The 19,163-nt window shown below is 38.6% G+C and overlaps 1 protein-coding gene across 1 annotated transcript in view; it reads right to left on the reverse strand.

The window, feature by feature from the left end:
- Positions 1 to 13,532: 13,532 nt before the first annotated feature.
- The window catches only part of LOC117326981 (neuropeptide FF receptor 2-like), a 55,492-nt gene continuing 49,861 nt past the window's right edge, over positions 13,533 to 19,163 (reverse strand). The window contains exons 2-3 of the mRNA XM_033883787.1: positions 15,808 to 15,907; positions 13,533 to 14,358 (exon numbers count right to left, since the gene is read on the reverse strand). Coding sequence (XP_033739678.1) covers positions 13,608 to 14,358; positions 15,808 to 15,907 — 851 coding nt within the window. The 3' untranslated portion in view covers positions 13,533 to 13,607. The remainder of the gene's footprint in view (positions 14,359 to 15,807; positions 15,908 to 19,163) is intronic.

A 19,163-nucleotide genomic window follows, 5' to 3' on the forward strand; every position in this document is an offset into this window, starting at 1 on the left:
TACATTAATACAATGGTGTACACGCAAATTACATAAAAGATATTTACTAGTGTTAATATGAGATTAATAGATTATTTACAATTAAAATAATTATGTTATATACGGCCCGTTACTAAAAGAAATTAGTGAGATGTTACATGTTGTATACGGCCCGTTATAATAGAGCATTATTGAAATATTACATGTTATATACGGCCCGTTACTAAAGAAAATTAATGAGATGTTACATGTTGTATACGGCCCGTTATAATAGAGCATTATTCAAATATTACATGTTATATACGGCCCTTTACTAAAGAAAATTAATGAGATGTTACATGTTGTATACGGCCCGTTATAATAGAGCATTATTCAAATATTACATGTTATATACGGCCCGTTACTAAAGAAAATTAATGAGATGTTACATGTTGTATACGGCCCGTTATAATAGAGCATTATTCAAATATTACATGTTATATACGGCCCGTTACTAAAGAAAATTAATGAGATGTTACATGTTGTATACGGCCCGTTATAATAGAGCATTATTCAAATATTACATGTTATATACGGCCCGTTACTAAAGAAAATTAATGAAATGTTACATGTTGTATACGGCCCGTTATAATAGAGCATTATTCAAATATTACATTACCAGTGAAACGGAAGGGAAGTAACTCTTATATATCGTTAGGCCATCCTGCCTTCGGCCGTGATTAGGAGACGCGGTAAAGTAAGCATAACTTCAAAACATAAGCTAGCCACGCTATCTAGCGTTCCACGACGGTTCGCGCTGTTCCGTGGACATACACGCCTTCCGGCGGGCCACGATATCCAGTGTTCCTCGACGGGCCGCGCTGTTGCGTGGACACCCACGGTATCTGCCGATCCATCACGAATCGCGGAATAACGTGGACACTTTGCCCACGCATGTCCACTAGTGGACATTGCGTGGGCAGTCCATCGTGGGCGCGTGGAAACCGCAAAGTCCACGTAAGCTGTAGTGTATTGCTACGATCCGTGTATACCTGTTAAACGTTTTATAACCTTTACTATCCATCTATTTAGATGATATTGAATGGTTTTCCGTTTTATTATAAACTATATTTCACGAATATGGCAGGATATCGTATTTTTTCACGAGTGCGAGACACGAGTGAGCATATCGATCGTTAATATTCTATCATTCGAGATATCTTCAACATCAAAATGCCTTTGAAAAGTAATGCCCGTACGAGAGTATATATACGCCATAATGACTCGATTATAGTACATTGGACATCGACTGTTGGTGATGTATATATGTTTCATCAAGATGTCGTTATACAACTATAACTGTTCAAAAAATGTGCTCCGGACAAGATCATATCAGAACAATGATAGAAATTAAGAAGAACCACTACTTAAAAATTGTTTGTTTGTTTGTTTATGTTTTACGGTCCGTAACACTTTTCGGTCTGAAAATCAACAATACAACTAAGTGTCTCGGTAAGTCAACTGAAGGGTCTCTATTCGTCGATGACTTCTTGATCTGCTATAGGTCAAAGAACATGCACACGATAGAACGACAACTTCAACAATGTTAAGGCAAACTACAAACATGGGCAGATGAAAACGGCTTCAAATTCTCCAGATCAAAAACTGTCTGCATGCACTTCTGCCAAAAACGAAAACCACATAATGATCCAGATCTAACATTAAATGGCATCAAAATTCCAGTTGTCGAGCAGACAAAATTCCTCGGACTAATTTTCGATTCGAAACTCTCCTTTGTTCCACATATAAAATACTTGAAGGATAAGTGCTCAAAGGCAATGGACATTTTACGAGTACTATCCCATACTGACTGGGGTGCAGACCGTGAAATGCTTCTGCGCCTTTATAGGGCACTTATTCGATCAAAACTCGACTATGGCTCCATCGTTTATGGATCGGCACGAAATTCTTACCTGTAGATGCTAGATCCTATCCAAAACCAAGGATTACGTCTAGTACTTGGTGCTTTTCGAACAACACCTGTGCAGAGCCTTTATGTAGAGGCAAATAAACCATCCTTAAATGACAGAAGGAAAAAACTTTCTCTTCAATATGCCGCCCAATTGAAATCCAACCCGAAAAATCCGGCTTTTGACCTTGTTGTCAATCCGCAATATCAAAACATATTTACTCAAAACCAAAAAATCTTACCAACGTTTGGTATTAGAATTTCTAACTTTCTTAAGGAACTTAACATCAGTTTAGACAACATAGGCGAGTACACCGTAACTGATGTACCACCGTGGCTTGTCGAAAAACCTGATATTAACCTTACTCTACATGAGAGGGCAAAGTCGAGTGTATTACCCGAAGAGCACAAATCTTCCTTTCGGGAGTGCATTTCAGATTTTCCTGACCATGTTCAGATCTACACTGATGGCTCAAAAGATGGTGAGAAGGTATCAGCAGCATGCTACACCGATCAGCATTGTTCTTCAATCCGTCTACCAGATGGCGCCTCCATTTTCTCTGCTGAAGCATGTGCCATCGATTTGGCCCTCGACCATATCGATGAACAACGCATCAAAAAGGCAATTATTTGTTCTGACTCTCTGTCTGTCCTTCAGAGTTTACAATTACGAGACCCTAAAAATATACTCATACAAAAACTTGTCTTTCGAATATCTCGTATTTTGAATAAATGCAAAATAACCTTACTTTGGATTCCGAGCCATGTCGGAATTAAAGGCAACGAAATTGTTGACTGCCAAGCAAAACATGCTTTAAATCTGCAACAAACAAATATCAAAATACCATATACAGATTTCAAACCTATAATTAGTTCTGCCATCCAGAGTAAATGGCAGCAACGCTGGTCTCTCGAGACGAGCAACAAACTTTTTAAAGTACAACCGAAACTTAAAACATCAAAACCAAGTCGGAAGGATCGTAGAGAGGAAATTGTCCTCTCTCGGCTCCGTACCGGGCACACATATCCTACTCATTCGTTCCTTTTGAAACGAGAGGATCCACCGGTGTGTTATGCATGTGATGCTCAATTCACAGTGGAGCATGTTCCGATTTCAAGCACATTCGTGATAAATACTTTCGAGTCCCGGATATGAAAACCGTTTTCAGTTCCGTGGATTCGAAAACAATATTTAACTACTTGAAAGAAATCGATCTATTTTATAGACTTTGATGTCTGTTGCGTTAGTCTCTTTGACGTTCTATTTATATCACAAAGTTCACACATATATATATTTTACCATTTTTAACCAACTTTTTTTATCATAATGATCTAAATATACAATACTAATGCTTTTAAAAATGACAAATTTTATCTGATTTTAACTTTAAAAACAAAACATGATAGTATATTGTTTGGCCCTAAATGACCCTAGTTGTCGATACTTAAACAATACGCCTCCCATCGGATAACTATAACTTCGTGTCGCCTTGCGTCCGTTGTCTGCCATTAAAACTATTTTGATCACTTTACTATCGATTACCTCCCCTCGTCCTACTATCTGCACTCTGTAGTGATTCACACGACATAACATCAACGTGTCACGTGTTATCGATATTCCTGGTGTGGACTTTCTGGTTTGTGATGTGTTCGACAATGATATTTTGAGAATGTGCATCGACTTTATATTTTTCGGATATATCAAAAAGTCAACGTTTCCCTCTGATTCTCCATCTGTGATACTGTCATTTCTTTATTCGACCGACTTAGGCAATGGACGTCAAAACGATCACATTAAAACAATTCTGTGGTGATGGTACACTTCATCAGAACAACTTGTAACAATAATTCCCTGTCAATCTATGCTACTTTATATAAAAGCTGAGGATATCAATAGGTACATGTCAAAGACAATATATCTGACCTGGAACGTGGTCCATTTCGTGAAATAATTCTTGAGGGAAGCCAGGCTTTTGATATCGCTGGCGCTATCTTCACCACTGTTAATTGGGGTCTATATAGCTCTGCCTGTTCATTGGGGGAAAGACGTGGTGTTGTCACAATCCGTAATTAGTCGTCCTGGAGGCATGCTAGTATGTTCGATTACAGGACTGTGGGGACACGATCTACTCCACGCGGAGTATTAACACCAAAACAAATCCCAACCAATTAGTGGGTCACATCAGCAGCACAACCACGACTGGATGAACAGTGCTATCAATGTGTCACCAAGCTTTTTGTTGCTTGAATTGGCACTGATTTATGTTGCGTGTGTTCACACCAGCTTCCTTTGGCTTAGTTAGATGAGGAAGATGCCACTTCCAACACAAATTAGAATCACTGTTCAGGTTCATGTCCTGGAACATAACTAATATGTGGAACTCTTTTGAAAAATATTGCAATAATGACATATTCATATATACAGAAGAGACACATGATTAGTTTGCGCGAGTTTATCTGATAAAAATCGCATCTGATCTGCATAAAACCAGGACTGTGACTTTTGAAGGTCTGGATGAAATTAACATCTCTGTTTGAATGTCCTCGATGTTTTAATATGTAATGCTGTTACGTATTCCGATTGGGCAAGTTGGTTGCCGATATCAGGCTTTTGATTGGAAGAAATTCAAATATTGGTCAATTTCAGTAGCATAAGTCATTAGTAGAAATGACAAGAAATCGAGTATAATAATTTGTAATACTACCTTTGAGAGACAATAAATTAGGGATGATAGACTCTGTCACTGCAGGGTATGACGTGGTCATTTCCACAGAGCTGCGTTTCCGGGGTAAACATATCTCAACCCAAATGGAGGATGAAAAGAATACGACACAATTATCAAACGATGGAATGAGAATCTCTGAAAAAAACAGATAAACGGAAGCTACATGAATATTTTTATGTTATTTTGGGGGACATACTGGAAAAAACGAAACCCAAAGCAATTACATCAAGTTCTCATGGGACACGTTTGAAAGGCGAATGTTCATCGAAATCCGCAATTGAAAAGAGAAATGAAATGATTTTTTCAGAAATTATGTTACAAAACATGATATTAATCATAGTATATATATTATTTTCTCCGCGGACAGAGTGGTTATATCAAAATACCACCGGTAAATCCGTACATGTATATAGAAGATAATGACAAGGTTAGTGGTAATTTGACTTCGCGTTCATTATTCATGTGATACGAATATTGGAAGCACCAGAGAATATCAATATATCAACGAAACCGTTATTCTAACTCAAAACGAGGACAAACCAACAGAGAACATCGACATATTAACGAAACGGTCATTCTAACTCAAAACGAGGACGAACGAAACGGTCATTCTAACTCAAAACGAGGACTAACGAAACGGTCATTCTAACTCAAAACGAGGACTAACGAAACCGTCATTCTAACTCAAAACGAGGACAAAGACAACATAGAATTTCGACATGATAACGGAACCGTAATTCTAACTCAAACATCATACGAACAAAAATATAAATTTGCTTTTTGACCATTGAAAGATGACAAGACCAGGTGGTCCGTAAGATTAAGCGTTCTTTTTTCTTCTTTGCCACACAAATGTAAATTTAAATCCCGGTTAAGTCCCATTTTTAAAATGAGAGATATGGTAGCGACAACTTGAGAATCGTGCCTACAACTTTGTGTTCAATGTGTCTCCTCTCCATCTTCTCTACCCAGACAACATTGTGACGTCATCTAGTTATAAACAAGTGATTGGAGTTTTACACAATATTTCGAGCGTATTAAAGTATTCTAGTAACCAACCAAACTTTTCAGGTTAAAATCTTATAAAGCACTTACATGCATGGTAGACACACATGATTATCTGATGTTGAGTACAAAAATTTGACTAGACGTACACTTAAGCGCTAATTTTACGAATTACAGATATCATTATGTTGTAATCTTACCCAGAATGCCACTTACATGTGGATATATCAGCTTGGCGTAGATTGAAGCCAGCTTGTAGGCAGTTTGGTTGTAATTATTTTATGCACTTCTTTGTTATATTAAAGGTGTAGCTATTGTTTTATCCGTTATGTTTCAAAGAGATATGTATGTAAATAACATAATTGCACCATTACTCATAAATTGTACATGCATAACATATCTCAACCCAAATGGAGGATGAAAAGAATACGACACAATTATCAAACGATGGAATGAGAATCTCTGAAAAAAACAGATAAACGGAAGCTACATGAATATTTTTATGTTATTTTGGGGGACATACTGGAAAAAACGAAACCCAAAGCAATTACATCAAGTTCTCATGGGACACGTTTGAAAGGCGAATGTTCATCGAAATCCGCAATTGAAAAGAGAAATGAAATGATTTTTTCAGAAATTATGTTACAAAACATGATATTAATCATAGTATATATATTATTTTCTCCGCGGACAGAGTGGTTATATCAAAATACCACCGGTAAATCCGTACATGTATATAGAAGATAATGACAAGGTTAGTGGTAATTTGACTTCGCGTTCATTATTCATGTGATACGAATATTGGAAGCACCAGAGAATATCAATATATCAACGAAACCGTTATTCTAACTCAAAACGAGGACAAACCAACAGAGAACATCGACATATTAACGAAACGGTCATTCTAACTCAAAACGAGGACGAACGAAACGGTCATTCTAACTCAAAACGAGGACTAACGAAACGGTCATTCTAACTCAAAACGAGGACTAACGAAACCGTCATTCTAACTCAAAACGAGGACAAAGACAACATAGAATTTCGACATGATAACGGAACCGTAATTCTAACTCAAACATCATACGAACAAAAATATAAATTTGCTTTTTGACCATTGAAAGATGACAAGACCAGGTGGTCCGTAAGATTAAGCGTTCTTTTTTCTTCTTTGCCACACAAATGTAAATTTAAATCCCGGTTAAGTCCCATTTTTAAAACGAGAGATATGGTAGCGACAACTTGAGAATCGTGCCTACAACTTTGTGTTCAATGTGTCTCCTCTCAATCTTCTCTACCCAGACAACATTGTGACGTCATCTAGTTATAAACAAGTGATTGGAGTTTTACACAATATTTCGAGCGTATTAAAGTATTCTAGTAACCAACCAAACTTTTCAGGTTAAAATCTTATAAAGCACTTACATGCATGGTAGACACACATGATTATCTGATGTTGAGTACAAAAATTTGACTAGACGTACACTTAAGCGCTAATTTTACGAATTACAGATATCATTATGTTGTAATCTTACCCAGAATGCCACTTACATGTGGATATATCAGCTTGGCGTAGATTGAAGCCAGCTTGTAGGCAGTTTGGTTGTAATTATTTTATGCACTTCTTTGTTATATTAAAGGTGTAGCTATTGTTTTATCCGTTATGTTTCAAAGAGATATGTATGTAAATAACATAATTGCACCATTACTCATAAATTGTACATGCATAACGCCAGGATACAATTAATTCATAACGGCATTTTGCTATTGACGTCAAACATGTAAAACCTCTGTTGCTTGTTCACTGAATAGTCAGTTCATCCTATTGTAACTGCTAATACAGTTATATCATTTTTGTTGTAATACCTATCTACTTCCTTTTCATGCCAGTAACTGGAAATTGTCAGTGAGTCTGAACATCAAAGGATGACTTAATTTTATCCCAGTAATGTTTTTTACGACAATATATGATCAAACATGTCTCGTTGTTGAGAAACATTCGTAAACCTTGTTAAAATCTACTCAGGGTAAATCGACAGAGGGGGATAACCATGCGATAGGTGGCGTCATTCTGTTCTTTCATAAACCATAAAACGCCCAAACCCCAATTGCCCCGGTTCTTGGGACGGTTCCCAATCACGGACACTATTTTGTTAACTTTGAACAAAAACCATCCTGTTTTTGGAAGAACGATAAACCCGTGTGTCCGACCCCCTGGCTATAGGCTAATCCTTTAAAGTCATTCGTTTTTATTTTGTATGGTCTGATAGATTTCGATCAGCTTTGAAATGGAACATGATTTTAATGTTGTATCAACCGAAAGTTTAGCTCCAATAGGGGGATAGCCCAAAGATAATTAGAGGTAAATCCTTTAGTCTTTCCTCTCCTGTACGGCCTGGTGGATTTTGATTCAATTTTGCGCGGATAATTCTTTGGCGTAGGAGACTTACTCACGTTTAAACGGAAGGTCTATCGACGGGGAATGAATGGCGTATAACGTGAAAGTAGTCTACCCCCCCCCCCCCCCCCCCCCCCCTAAGGCAGAGGGCCGATCGAGGCCCAATATTGGAAGTTAACATTGACTATGGAAGTGATTAGCTATTTCGTTTAACTGAATTTACTTTGAACCACCCGTGGAACATTGACTCCAAACCTAATGGAAAGGAATTATAATATAACTTAAATAAGAGTGTTTACAATGAACACTGAAATATTAATGTGCGCGATATCGGTCCTTCGGACCTCTTGTTTAACTTCTGTTCATTGCTACAGTACGTGACCTATTTCTATAAAGTAGTTTACCCTTACCTGAGTACTTTATCTACACGTAACTAATTATAGAAGTCTACCTAGCTTACGATAGTAGTCTATCTAACATAGTGGAGTATTCGACCTATGTAGTAAGGTAGTCTATCTAACATAGTACAGTATTCGACCTATTTAGTAAGGTAGTCTACCTAACGCAGTCTAGTATTCTAAATAAAGTAGTAAAGTAGGCTACATAACTCAGTAAAGTATTCTAATAACTCAGTAAAGTATTCTAATAACTTTGTGTAGTATTCTATATAACTTAGTAAAGTATTCTAATAACTTAACTTTGTGTAGTATTCTACATAACTTAGTAAAGTATTATAATAACTTTGTGCAGTATTCTATATAACTTAGTAAAGTATTCTATATAACTTAACTGAGTAAAGTATTCTATATAACTTATTAAAGTATTCTACATAACTTAGAGTAGTATTCTACATAATTTAGAGTAGTATTCTTTATGTGTTAGAGTGGTATTCTACCTAACTTAGGTAAGTATTCTACATAACTTAGTAAAGTATTCTACCTAACTAAGTATAGCCTTACACAACCAAATGTCAGGGTTTAACTAGATGATGACAAGGACAGGTCAAACCGTATATTTTGGCTCTATGCAATGCTAATACATACTGGTTATGGCAAAAATGACAGTTGAATGACTCCCATATCATCATATGAGAGTTGAAGTTGCGCGAACGTCAATCTTTAAATATTTTGCAATAATTTGCTATTTCATGCAAGTTTTTGATTTTGTGAATTTCGGGTTTGGTATGTCTTCATCACTTATCGTACATGATAATAACATATCTTGATTTCTACCATTTACGTATTTTCTCAGTGTATTTCCTACCACCTGTATCCTATACTTTATAGGTGTTCTCACAATGTGTTCCCTACCATCTGTGTTCTATACTAATACGTGTTCTCACAATGTGTTCCCTGCCATCTGTGTTCTATACTAATACGTGTTCTCACAATGTGTTCCCTGCCATCTGTGTTCTGTACTAATACGTGTTCTCACAATGTGTTCCCTGCCATCTGTGTTCTATACTAATACGTGTTCTCACAATGTGTTCCCTGCCATATGTGTTATATACTAATACTTATTCTCACAATGTGTTCCCTGCCATCTGTGTTCTATACTAATACGTGTTCTCACAATGTGTTCCCTGCCATATGTGTTATATACTAATACTTATTCTCACAATGGGTTCCCTACCATCTGGATCCTAAAATTTCACACCCTATACTGTTGTACCCTGACGTGTTGCTCCTGTGTTCTGTATCTTGTTATTTGTTTTGAACAAGTATGCTGTTGTAATTTTCATGTTGATATGGGTTTCGTAGTGATTCAATTCACGCGCTAATTCCATGAACCCATTTATGTATCGAAAGATAAAAGAAACGCACTCAAAATGACTGTTTTACGGGAAATAAAACGATATTTTTTAATGCAATTATGTGTTATTGAAGGATAGGGAACCACTCTGTCGTCTGCGAAAATTTCATCAATGTTCGTTTTCTGTCTTGTCAAATTTCAGGTTGATCTGACCTCTCCCCGATAGAATATTTACGGGACGAGTTGGACAGAAGGATAAGATGTAGGCCGAACCCTCCAATCAACGTCGCTCAGTTTGATGAATGGAACCTGATCAAGTTAATGCACAAAAGAGTCCGTGCAATCAGCGCGGCTCACGGGGACTACACGATATTGATGGGCCCAACACGTTATCCATTGTGAGAGGAGTAGCCTTGTACACGGATGAAATTTTCAAATTTTCAAAGACGACAGAATGGTTACACATCTTTCAAACACACCATAATTATATTCTTTAACTTTGTTTTATTTTTCGCAGTAAAAGGAAATTTCTAATTGTGTTTTTTATCAGATAATATCAGAATGGGAATGATCTCACAGGTCTGTTCTCAGTGATGTCATTCATTGGTGTTTGTGTGATTGTCCTGTTCACTCATTTACTGACCTCGTACATGTAATAACCAAAGACGATCTCATAATTTCGCGTTCTTCTATAGGTGATGTAATCCCGTCATCATGCCTAAATTACAAAATAAAAAGTACGTTATCCCGCTATATGTACAATGTCTATGGAGGCCAATGCCTTAATTATACCTACATATACTCTGAAACTGATTTAGAAATTCATTATTGATACTAGATTTTTTTACCAGAAAACTTTCCTTTTTTGTCGTGTGTGTTAGGCGGCCTGTCTAATGCTACTGACTATTGCTCCCAGCAGGCTGAGAAGGACATCAGTCCACAAGCGACTTGTTGTCCCAGCAGGCTGAGAAGGAAATCATTCCATGAGCTACTGGTTGTTTCTGCAGGCTGAGAAGGATATCAGTCCATGAGCGGCTGGTTGTCCCAGCAGGCTGAGAAGGACATCATTCCATGAGCTACTGGTTGTCCCTGCATGCTGAGAAGAATATCAGTCCATGAGCGGCTGGTTGTCCCAGCAGGCCTCTGCAGGTCTCTCGCACTTGACGCCTTGCCATCCGTTGTTACCTAATTCCATTGTTTGCTCCTGAGTGCATGTCGTTGGATATATATGTTACAATATTAGAGCCTGACTGTCGCCCCGTTTGTAATTAACAGGATTATTCATAGCACTCTTGTCATGTCTTGAGCCTTGCCGATATGTCTGCCTGTTTGTCTGTCTCGGTCAATGGTGTTTCGTTTATAGACTTGACATGCAGGTTCGTAAAATGAATTTCCTTTTCATGTGAACAGTCCCTAATGACTTTGAATAACATTTGGTGTGACATTTTCTGATGTCCTTTTCAGACAATGGTATCGCATATAACCGGCTTTTCTTTGTCGAACACTCACAGTTTAGTTTTTGAAGCCAGATAATCGAACCAAAAACTTGGGTTGTTCTGCTAGGAATAACTGCACATGCTCCTTTAATTGTCAACCCTTTCTTTGATCCATTTGTCAATTCTCCAAAACTTCTCAGATTACATGTATATCATTTGCGTTATTTGTGTACATATAATGCTGTTCGACATTACTGGCGGTTCATCTGTTAATGGGATATTTTTCTTCACAATGGTGACTTAAGATAGAGGCTTTAAATGAACCCGCAAGCACCTTAAGTCCAGAATGAATACCAGCCTTTACCGAAAGTCTAAAATTAAACATGGAATAAATACCATACATCAGACCACAGTTTTTTTCTTTTATGACCCTCTGACTCGAACTAACTTTGTCCCTATTTACAGCATGCTTTTATTTTGGTTTTGTGCGCTTTGACCTATGTTCATCGTGCTTCGTCAGTCGTCGTGCGCCGTCCTTAAACTTTTCACATTCACATTTAAACATTTCAAACTTCTTCTCAAGACCTTTTAATTAAACTTTGCCTGAAATGATTCTGTGATTGTCCTGAACAAGTGCTATTATTTTTTCGAGTCGGTCTGAAATCCTAGATAGCCGCCATGTCCACCATCTTGAAAACACGATTTAAACTTCTTCTCCAGTTCCATTGGTGACATTGAGTTTGAAATTGGTGAAAATGTTTAGGAAGGGGATGCAACAAAGTGTTGCTATTTTTCGGCTTTGTAAAAAATCTTTTACATAGCAGCCACGACAGCCATTTTGTAACATGATTGCACAATCATAGTTTTCCTGAACAACACCTATTTCAAACTTCTTCTCAAGTAACAGTGGGATTCAGTCGCTATTGCGTTACATGGCTTGTTATCGCCCAATGTTCATTACGACATACGTATACAGGTGTAATAACTATTGGTACTATATGTAAGTGGAATTGCAAGCCAAAGGTAAACTAATACTCCCACCCACAGGCGCTTGCATATAGAAAATATCACTTTCGATTTTTTTTTGATATGACAGCGGTATGTGTAATAGGTTAACAGATTACACATACCGCTGTCATATCAAAAAAAAATCGAAAGTGATATTTTCTATATGCAAGCGCCTGTGCTCCCACCCACTACCAATTATTTGCAACACGGTCAGAAGTTCATGTATACCACAGTAATTGGTCCTGCAGACTTAGTCCATGGAAGTTGGGCAGGTAACCCAACTGTTCGAAACACTGAAAGAATGTACAATATGCATTTCTAATTAGATTGTTCTTCTTTCACTGAAAAAAGACTACCTAGTTATTTGAACAGCATGGATCTAAGGGGCGATGAGGTACGGGCCTTATTATACAAACAGTCTATGCATAGTGACTAAATCACCATAACAACACAATTTTCCCCAAAACAATATACATACAATTATATATTGAGTCTTTAATGTTACTTTGTAGTTTCATTGTGATTGGCTCACAGATTCATGAATTGTCCAAAACAGATTTGTTCGTAGTTTTTTTTTTTACCATGGCAACCAAATGAAAAGATGGTTTTGGAAAATAGAACCTTTGTATTTGTCACCATTGCAGACCTTATAAACAAGTTTCTGGTAAATCTGACAATAGCTCTAGTCTAACCAAATAGATACCTTCCTTTTGTTTTCATAGTTCCGGTTTTGAAATCACAATAAATGTATGTGCTAACTTACTCGTTTATCCTTTGATCAGTTACAGCAAAATTTGTCCAAGTTGAGCAATATAAAAAAAAAACCTGTGTATAAGTTATCATGGTAATCAATTTATCGCAAAACCTTTCTTACAACTACATCTACACATAGTTGTTACAAATCGTGTCTGGTTTTATTGAAACTGGTTCACAAGTCTAGGAAGAGTTGTCGGAAGACATTTTTTCTACTGACAGACGGACGAAGAGGCAAACTGATCGTCCTAAGTTCGTTAACTTTAAATATGTTCCAACTACATCAACTCGTATAAGGTATGTCGTTTTGATTTGTCATTGGGCAATATGATTGGAAAAAAAGTATAAAAAAGAACGCATAATAGATTCAAGAACATAGTGCCCAGTAACCTTGCACGCGATGGTAGTAAAATGAAGATTGTTTTTGTTCACACAGATAAAGTTTATGGACCTACCCCATTCAGTATTTACCCAAATGCAAGTTGTTGGAATATTTGTTTGTATTCATCTGTATCAATAACAAAGACGTATTCGGCAAATCAAACTTTACTTCCATAAATACCTGTAAAAACGACATATCCAGAGATTTACTTAACATCTGTTTGTCAATCATAAACATTGTTTAGTGATTTCAGCGACCTTGTCCTCCTTTCCTTCTCTGTGCCATGAGTTCTCAAGGTTACTTGGCCATTTGTATAGTCAACAGAAACATATCTCGTGCTAGAAAATTTTCTAAACTGGCGTTTAAATTCTTGTGTTTCGTTACACGTTACCATAACCTTGATTCTTGTCCTAATCTTCCTACTAAACAAGCAGTAAACGATAGGATTGATGCCACTATTTGCTAGTCCCAACCACTGTGACACCGGCACCAAATAATCGTAAAGTATTGTTACTGTATCCATGTCTGTCAAGGATGGCGGCGAAAACACAATTTTTAGATTGATTGTATATAACGGTAACCAAGACAATCCGAACAATATAACGACAACAAGAAGCATTTTGATTGCCTTCACTTTAGATTTATGAATGATCCCGTTAGATTTAAATATACCCGGGGCATTTCTGTTCCAAACTCGGAACCCGATCAGTGCGTAGCAGACAACAATGAGAAGGAGCGGGATGGTGTAACAAAATAAAAAGATTCCCGCCAAAAAGAATTTTCCTGAAACTTGGCTAGGCCAAACTAGATGGCAGATGTATATGGCCTGGATCGATGACCGATATTTGTCGTGCCGGTAAAACACTGCCCAAGGGATCATGATGCACAAGGCGAAAGCCCATACACAGCCCATCACCACGCGGGCTATCTTTCCGGTCAATTTGTAATTCAGAGTGTAGCAGATAGCCAAGTACCTGGAATGGCAAAAGAGACGTACGGTATAAGCAATCGTGATTATAGCTCCATCAAAATCACACGCGTACATATACCATAGCCTTACAGCATAGTTACATATTGAGATAAAAAAATCTTGCAAAATTTACCTCCTTTTCATCCATTGAAATGCTTATTTCCCTAAACAATCCTACGCTAGCACGGTTAGGTCATATTGTAGCAGAAGCGTTGCTGTTGGCAGCGGATTCGTTATTCGAACCAAAATATCGAATAACAAATCCGCTGTTAACTTCAGTCCGCTTGTTTTTCGATGATCTCGCTGTGAATTATTATTTTGATGATTTTCAGATGATCGATTTTTGATATACAGCCTTGTTTACACTTCCGTGTTCTCATAATTATTTGTACTGCAGAGCAAAGGGCGATGATCACCAGTAACATGTATCACAATCAATGGTATTAGCGGTCATACGGGAATGTAATTCTTGTAAACTCTGGAACCCGTAATACTGAATAAATGACACCCTATAGCGTGCACGTCGATACTTTTAGTCACAGAGACATAACGATGTTGCATCAAATGCCAGAGGCATGCTCTTATTGTTTGACTGTAGAAGGACGGAGATAGATAACGAGAGACGTAAAAAAACTGAGTGATGTATACATGTATATACGCCTCTGACGGATGTGTCTCGGTCACCCAGATAACTCTCATCATCAGGGGCCGCGGCGGCCGAGTGGTAAAGGTGCCCTGACACTTTATCACTAGCCCTCCACCTCTTGGTTGCGAGTTCGAAACCCACGTGGGGCAGTTGCCTGGTACTAGCCATAGGCTAGCGTGTTTTCTCCAGGTACTCCCGTTTCCCCCACCTCCAATATCTGACACGTTCTTAAATGACATTGGCTGTTAATAGGACGTTGAACAAATTACCAAACCAATCCAAACCAAACTCATCATCAACTTGGTATCACCTAGCGGTTATCGTCATATAAGGGGTGGCCAACATGTATAATACAGGCGTTATGATAATTACTATACGTACTTCTTGTTACAAAGTATGTCCATCATGCCATAAACTGGATTACTTAGTCCGAGGTTTGGTTTCATATTGTTTGACGTCCTATAAACAGTCTAATTTAGTCATTTTAGAACGGTCTCACATGCGTGAAAGCTGTATGCCTGTTTTGAGAGTACGTGTGTTCATCGTTCGTGTTTTGAGGGGCTGCGATATCAGCGCGGATTTGATGCCGAATTTATAACGCTACCTCACTGACGTGCTTAGTCCGAACCAATGTAAGCTTTTTGTTTAATTAAGATAATTAATAAAAAATACTCTGTTTAGTGTGTGATATCCGATGTTGTGTGTGCGGCCCTGACGTTACAGATGACAGTTTAGGAATTGGTCTGCGCACCACATCAATCCAGTAACTTTTGATTCCGTCCATAATCGTTTGTCTATATATATTACCTGTCGAGAGCAATGGCAGCAAGAGTGTTGACGGACGCACAGACAGACACACCCTGTAGATACGGAGTCACTTTACACATCATCGACCCGTACGGCCAACCTGGAACATAATTAATAACAGTTGTAACAAGTCTACATGCATTTTTGAAATGTTGCAAGTTAACATACATTGCGGACAGCAGTCTGTACTAGTACTCTCAATACCAGATATTTATATCGAAACAAACAGGTTTGACACACAAGTGATACAGGATGCAGTCTTGTTGCGTCACTGTGTCCCTTATAAGCATGCGATATTGCTTTGGAAAGAAAGAACTGAAAACCTATGGTTGATATACGGAAATGTAAGAAAACAATTTATATACCAATAGATATATTATGAATGCTGTAAAATGTACTTCCACGGTATAAAGTGTTTATGTATGCACAACCATACACGTATCATTACTTGTTTGTAAACACTTCAATGTCCCTCGCAACAGCCATGTTTATTTACAGTCCTGGTCATACAATGACAGGTGTCCAGGGGGGTATTTTCAGCCATGGTCATACGAAGACAGGTGTCCAGGGGGATATTTACAGCCATGGTCATACGAGGACAGGTGTCCAGGGGATATTTACAGTTATGGGCATACGAGGACAGGTGTCCAGGGGGATGTTTACAGCCACGGTCATACGAGGACAGGTGTCCATGGGGATATTTACAGGTATGGCAATACGAGGACAGGTGTCCAGGGGGATATTTACAGCCATGGTCATACGAGGACAGGTGTCCGGGGGCTATTTACAGTTATGGCCATACGAGGACAGGTGTCCAAAGGGATTTTTACAGGTATGGCCATACGAGGACAGGTGTCCAGGGGGATATTTACAGCCATGGTCATACGAGGACAGGTGTCCGGGAGATATTTAAAGCCACGGTCATACGAGGACAGGTGTCCAGGGGATATTTACAGCCATGGTCATACGAGGACAGGTGTCCGGGGGATATTTACAGTTATGGTCATACGAGGACAGGTGTCCAGGGGGATATTTACAGCCATGGTCATACGAGGACATGTGTCCGGGGATATTTACAGCTATGGTCATACGAGGACAGGTGTCCAAAGGAATTTTTACAGTCCTGGTCATACAATGACAGGTGTCCGGGGGATATTTACAGCCATGGTCATACGAGGACAGGTGTCCGGGGGATATTTACAGGTATGGCCATACGAGGACAGGTGTCCGGGGGATATTTACAGCCACGGTCATACGAGGACAGGTGTCCGGGGGGATATTTACAGCCACGGTCATACGAGGACAGGTGTCCGGGGGATATTTACAGCCATGGTCATACGAGGACAGGTGTCCAGGGGGATATTTACAGCCATGGTCATACGAGGACAGGTGTCCAGAGGGATATTTACAGGTATGGGCATACGAGGACAGGTGTTCAGGGGGATATTTACAGCCACGGTCATACGAGGACAGGTGTCCAGGGGATATTTACAGCCATGGTCATACGATGACAGGTGTCCGGGGGATATTTACAGCTACGGTCATACGAGGACAGGTGTCCGGGGGATATTTACAGCCACGGTCATACGAGGACAGGCGCTCAGGGGGATGAACAAGAGATAACAAATCACAGAAAGAAAAACTTCAAGATAGAAGTGTTGTAATGGGAGCAGACAATCAATCCTATAATCCTAGTCTCTTCAAGGCATTTAACTGAAATCACCAGACACCAGAAAAAACATTAACAGAGAGGAGGATTTGCGGGTCCACAATTCCATGCCTTCCAGTTATTTTACATCCCCGCTATACACAAATGTTAATATACAAAATTTGCCGGAAGTAAATATGTCTTGTCGTGAGGTCAATGAAAGAAAGTACTACCCCAGCTATTGATGGAACATGCCAAATCACAAATGAAAAATATATTTGTTTGTAAAAAGTTAATTGTAGAAAATACTTAAACATAACTAAGTTAAGGATTAAATATACACTGAAGGATTATTATCGCGATATACAATGTGCAATAGTTTTGTTATAAAATGGCTGTTTTATTATAAGATTAAATGAATCGAATAAATCGAAACAATATACTTTTAAAAGCATTAGAATATATTCGGTACACACATTGAGTAATGCTATATTCCAAAAGAGTTCGAGATTTCAAGAGTTGAAGAGTTTTATGTTTCTGTCTGTTTTGGTTGCGTACCAGGTATCGGCCATTGTTCGACAATGTGAAGAGGAACTAATTTAGAATCTGTTTTCCGAAACAGTAAGTTGCACGATCTTTTTCGTGGGGATCACATGATACTGTTTTAACTAATCAGGAAGTGTGGAAAATCATATTGTTAACGAAATATTGGCAGAGACTTGAGGTCGGGATAGTCACCGGGTGCACGATATATGTGATACTCTTCGCAGCAGCTATGAACTTGATTGTCAAAACTGTCGAGAAGATGAGCAGAGGCCCTTATGTACATGACAGCCGACATCAGGCAACCACCAACCAGAGCGTTCATGGACGATATGACGGTGACAACAAAGACTTTGGTTGAAGGAAGATGGGTCCTAAGAGATCTGGCAGAGATGGTCACATGGGCACGGATGAAATTCAAACCAGTCGAGTCCCGGAGTCTCCAACTGAATGCAGGAAAGGTAAAAGAGGAAAGGTTCACGATCAGGGGAGAGGACATACCAACAGTCACAAAGAGCCTTGGAAAGTGGTTCGATGGTTCATTAAACGACAGGAACAGCGCAGTCGAGATGAAAAGGCAGGCAGAGGAATGGATGAATTCAGTTGATGAAAGTGGACTACCAGGGAAGTTCAAGGCTTGCATATGTCAGCAAGGTAAGCCTCCAAATTGTCTACGAAGAACCAATCACATCTCTTGAGACAGTGGAGAGGAGGATCAGCGATCGGCAATTTCTAAGCGTAACTCAGAGCTTCAGCAGTGTAGGCCCGTACAGCTCAAGATCCAACGAAAAATGTGGCAAAGAATTATCACCGATCCTCCATAGCGTCTCCTTACGTTGATACCTAATTTAGTTTAGATCACAGCTTTCAAGTGTAAGTTTTTGAGACCCAGGCATGGTGGTGTCTGGTACCTCAGTTGATATTACAAAATGAAATGAAAATTAAATATAGTTTAAAGATAATTAGTATTGATCAACGTCATATCTGCATTACATCTTTTCATGTCATCAAATAACATAGCATATTATATTCTCTTATATTCGATATAAAAAAAATATTGATGTTTTACTCTGATGTCCGGATTTGAAGACGGTATTTGAACCAGAAAGTGAATTGGATGTCAGACTAGGGACACATGGCTGTGACACAGGAATGAACAGCTGGT

The sequence above is a fragment of the Pecten maximus genome, chromosome 1 (genome assembly GCF_902652985.1).
Source record: "Pecten maximus chromosome 1, xPecMax1.1, whole genome shotgun sequence".
NCBI classification, from domain to species: domain Eukaryota; kingdom Metazoa; phylum Mollusca; class Bivalvia; order Pectinida; family Pectinidae; genus Pecten; species Pecten maximus.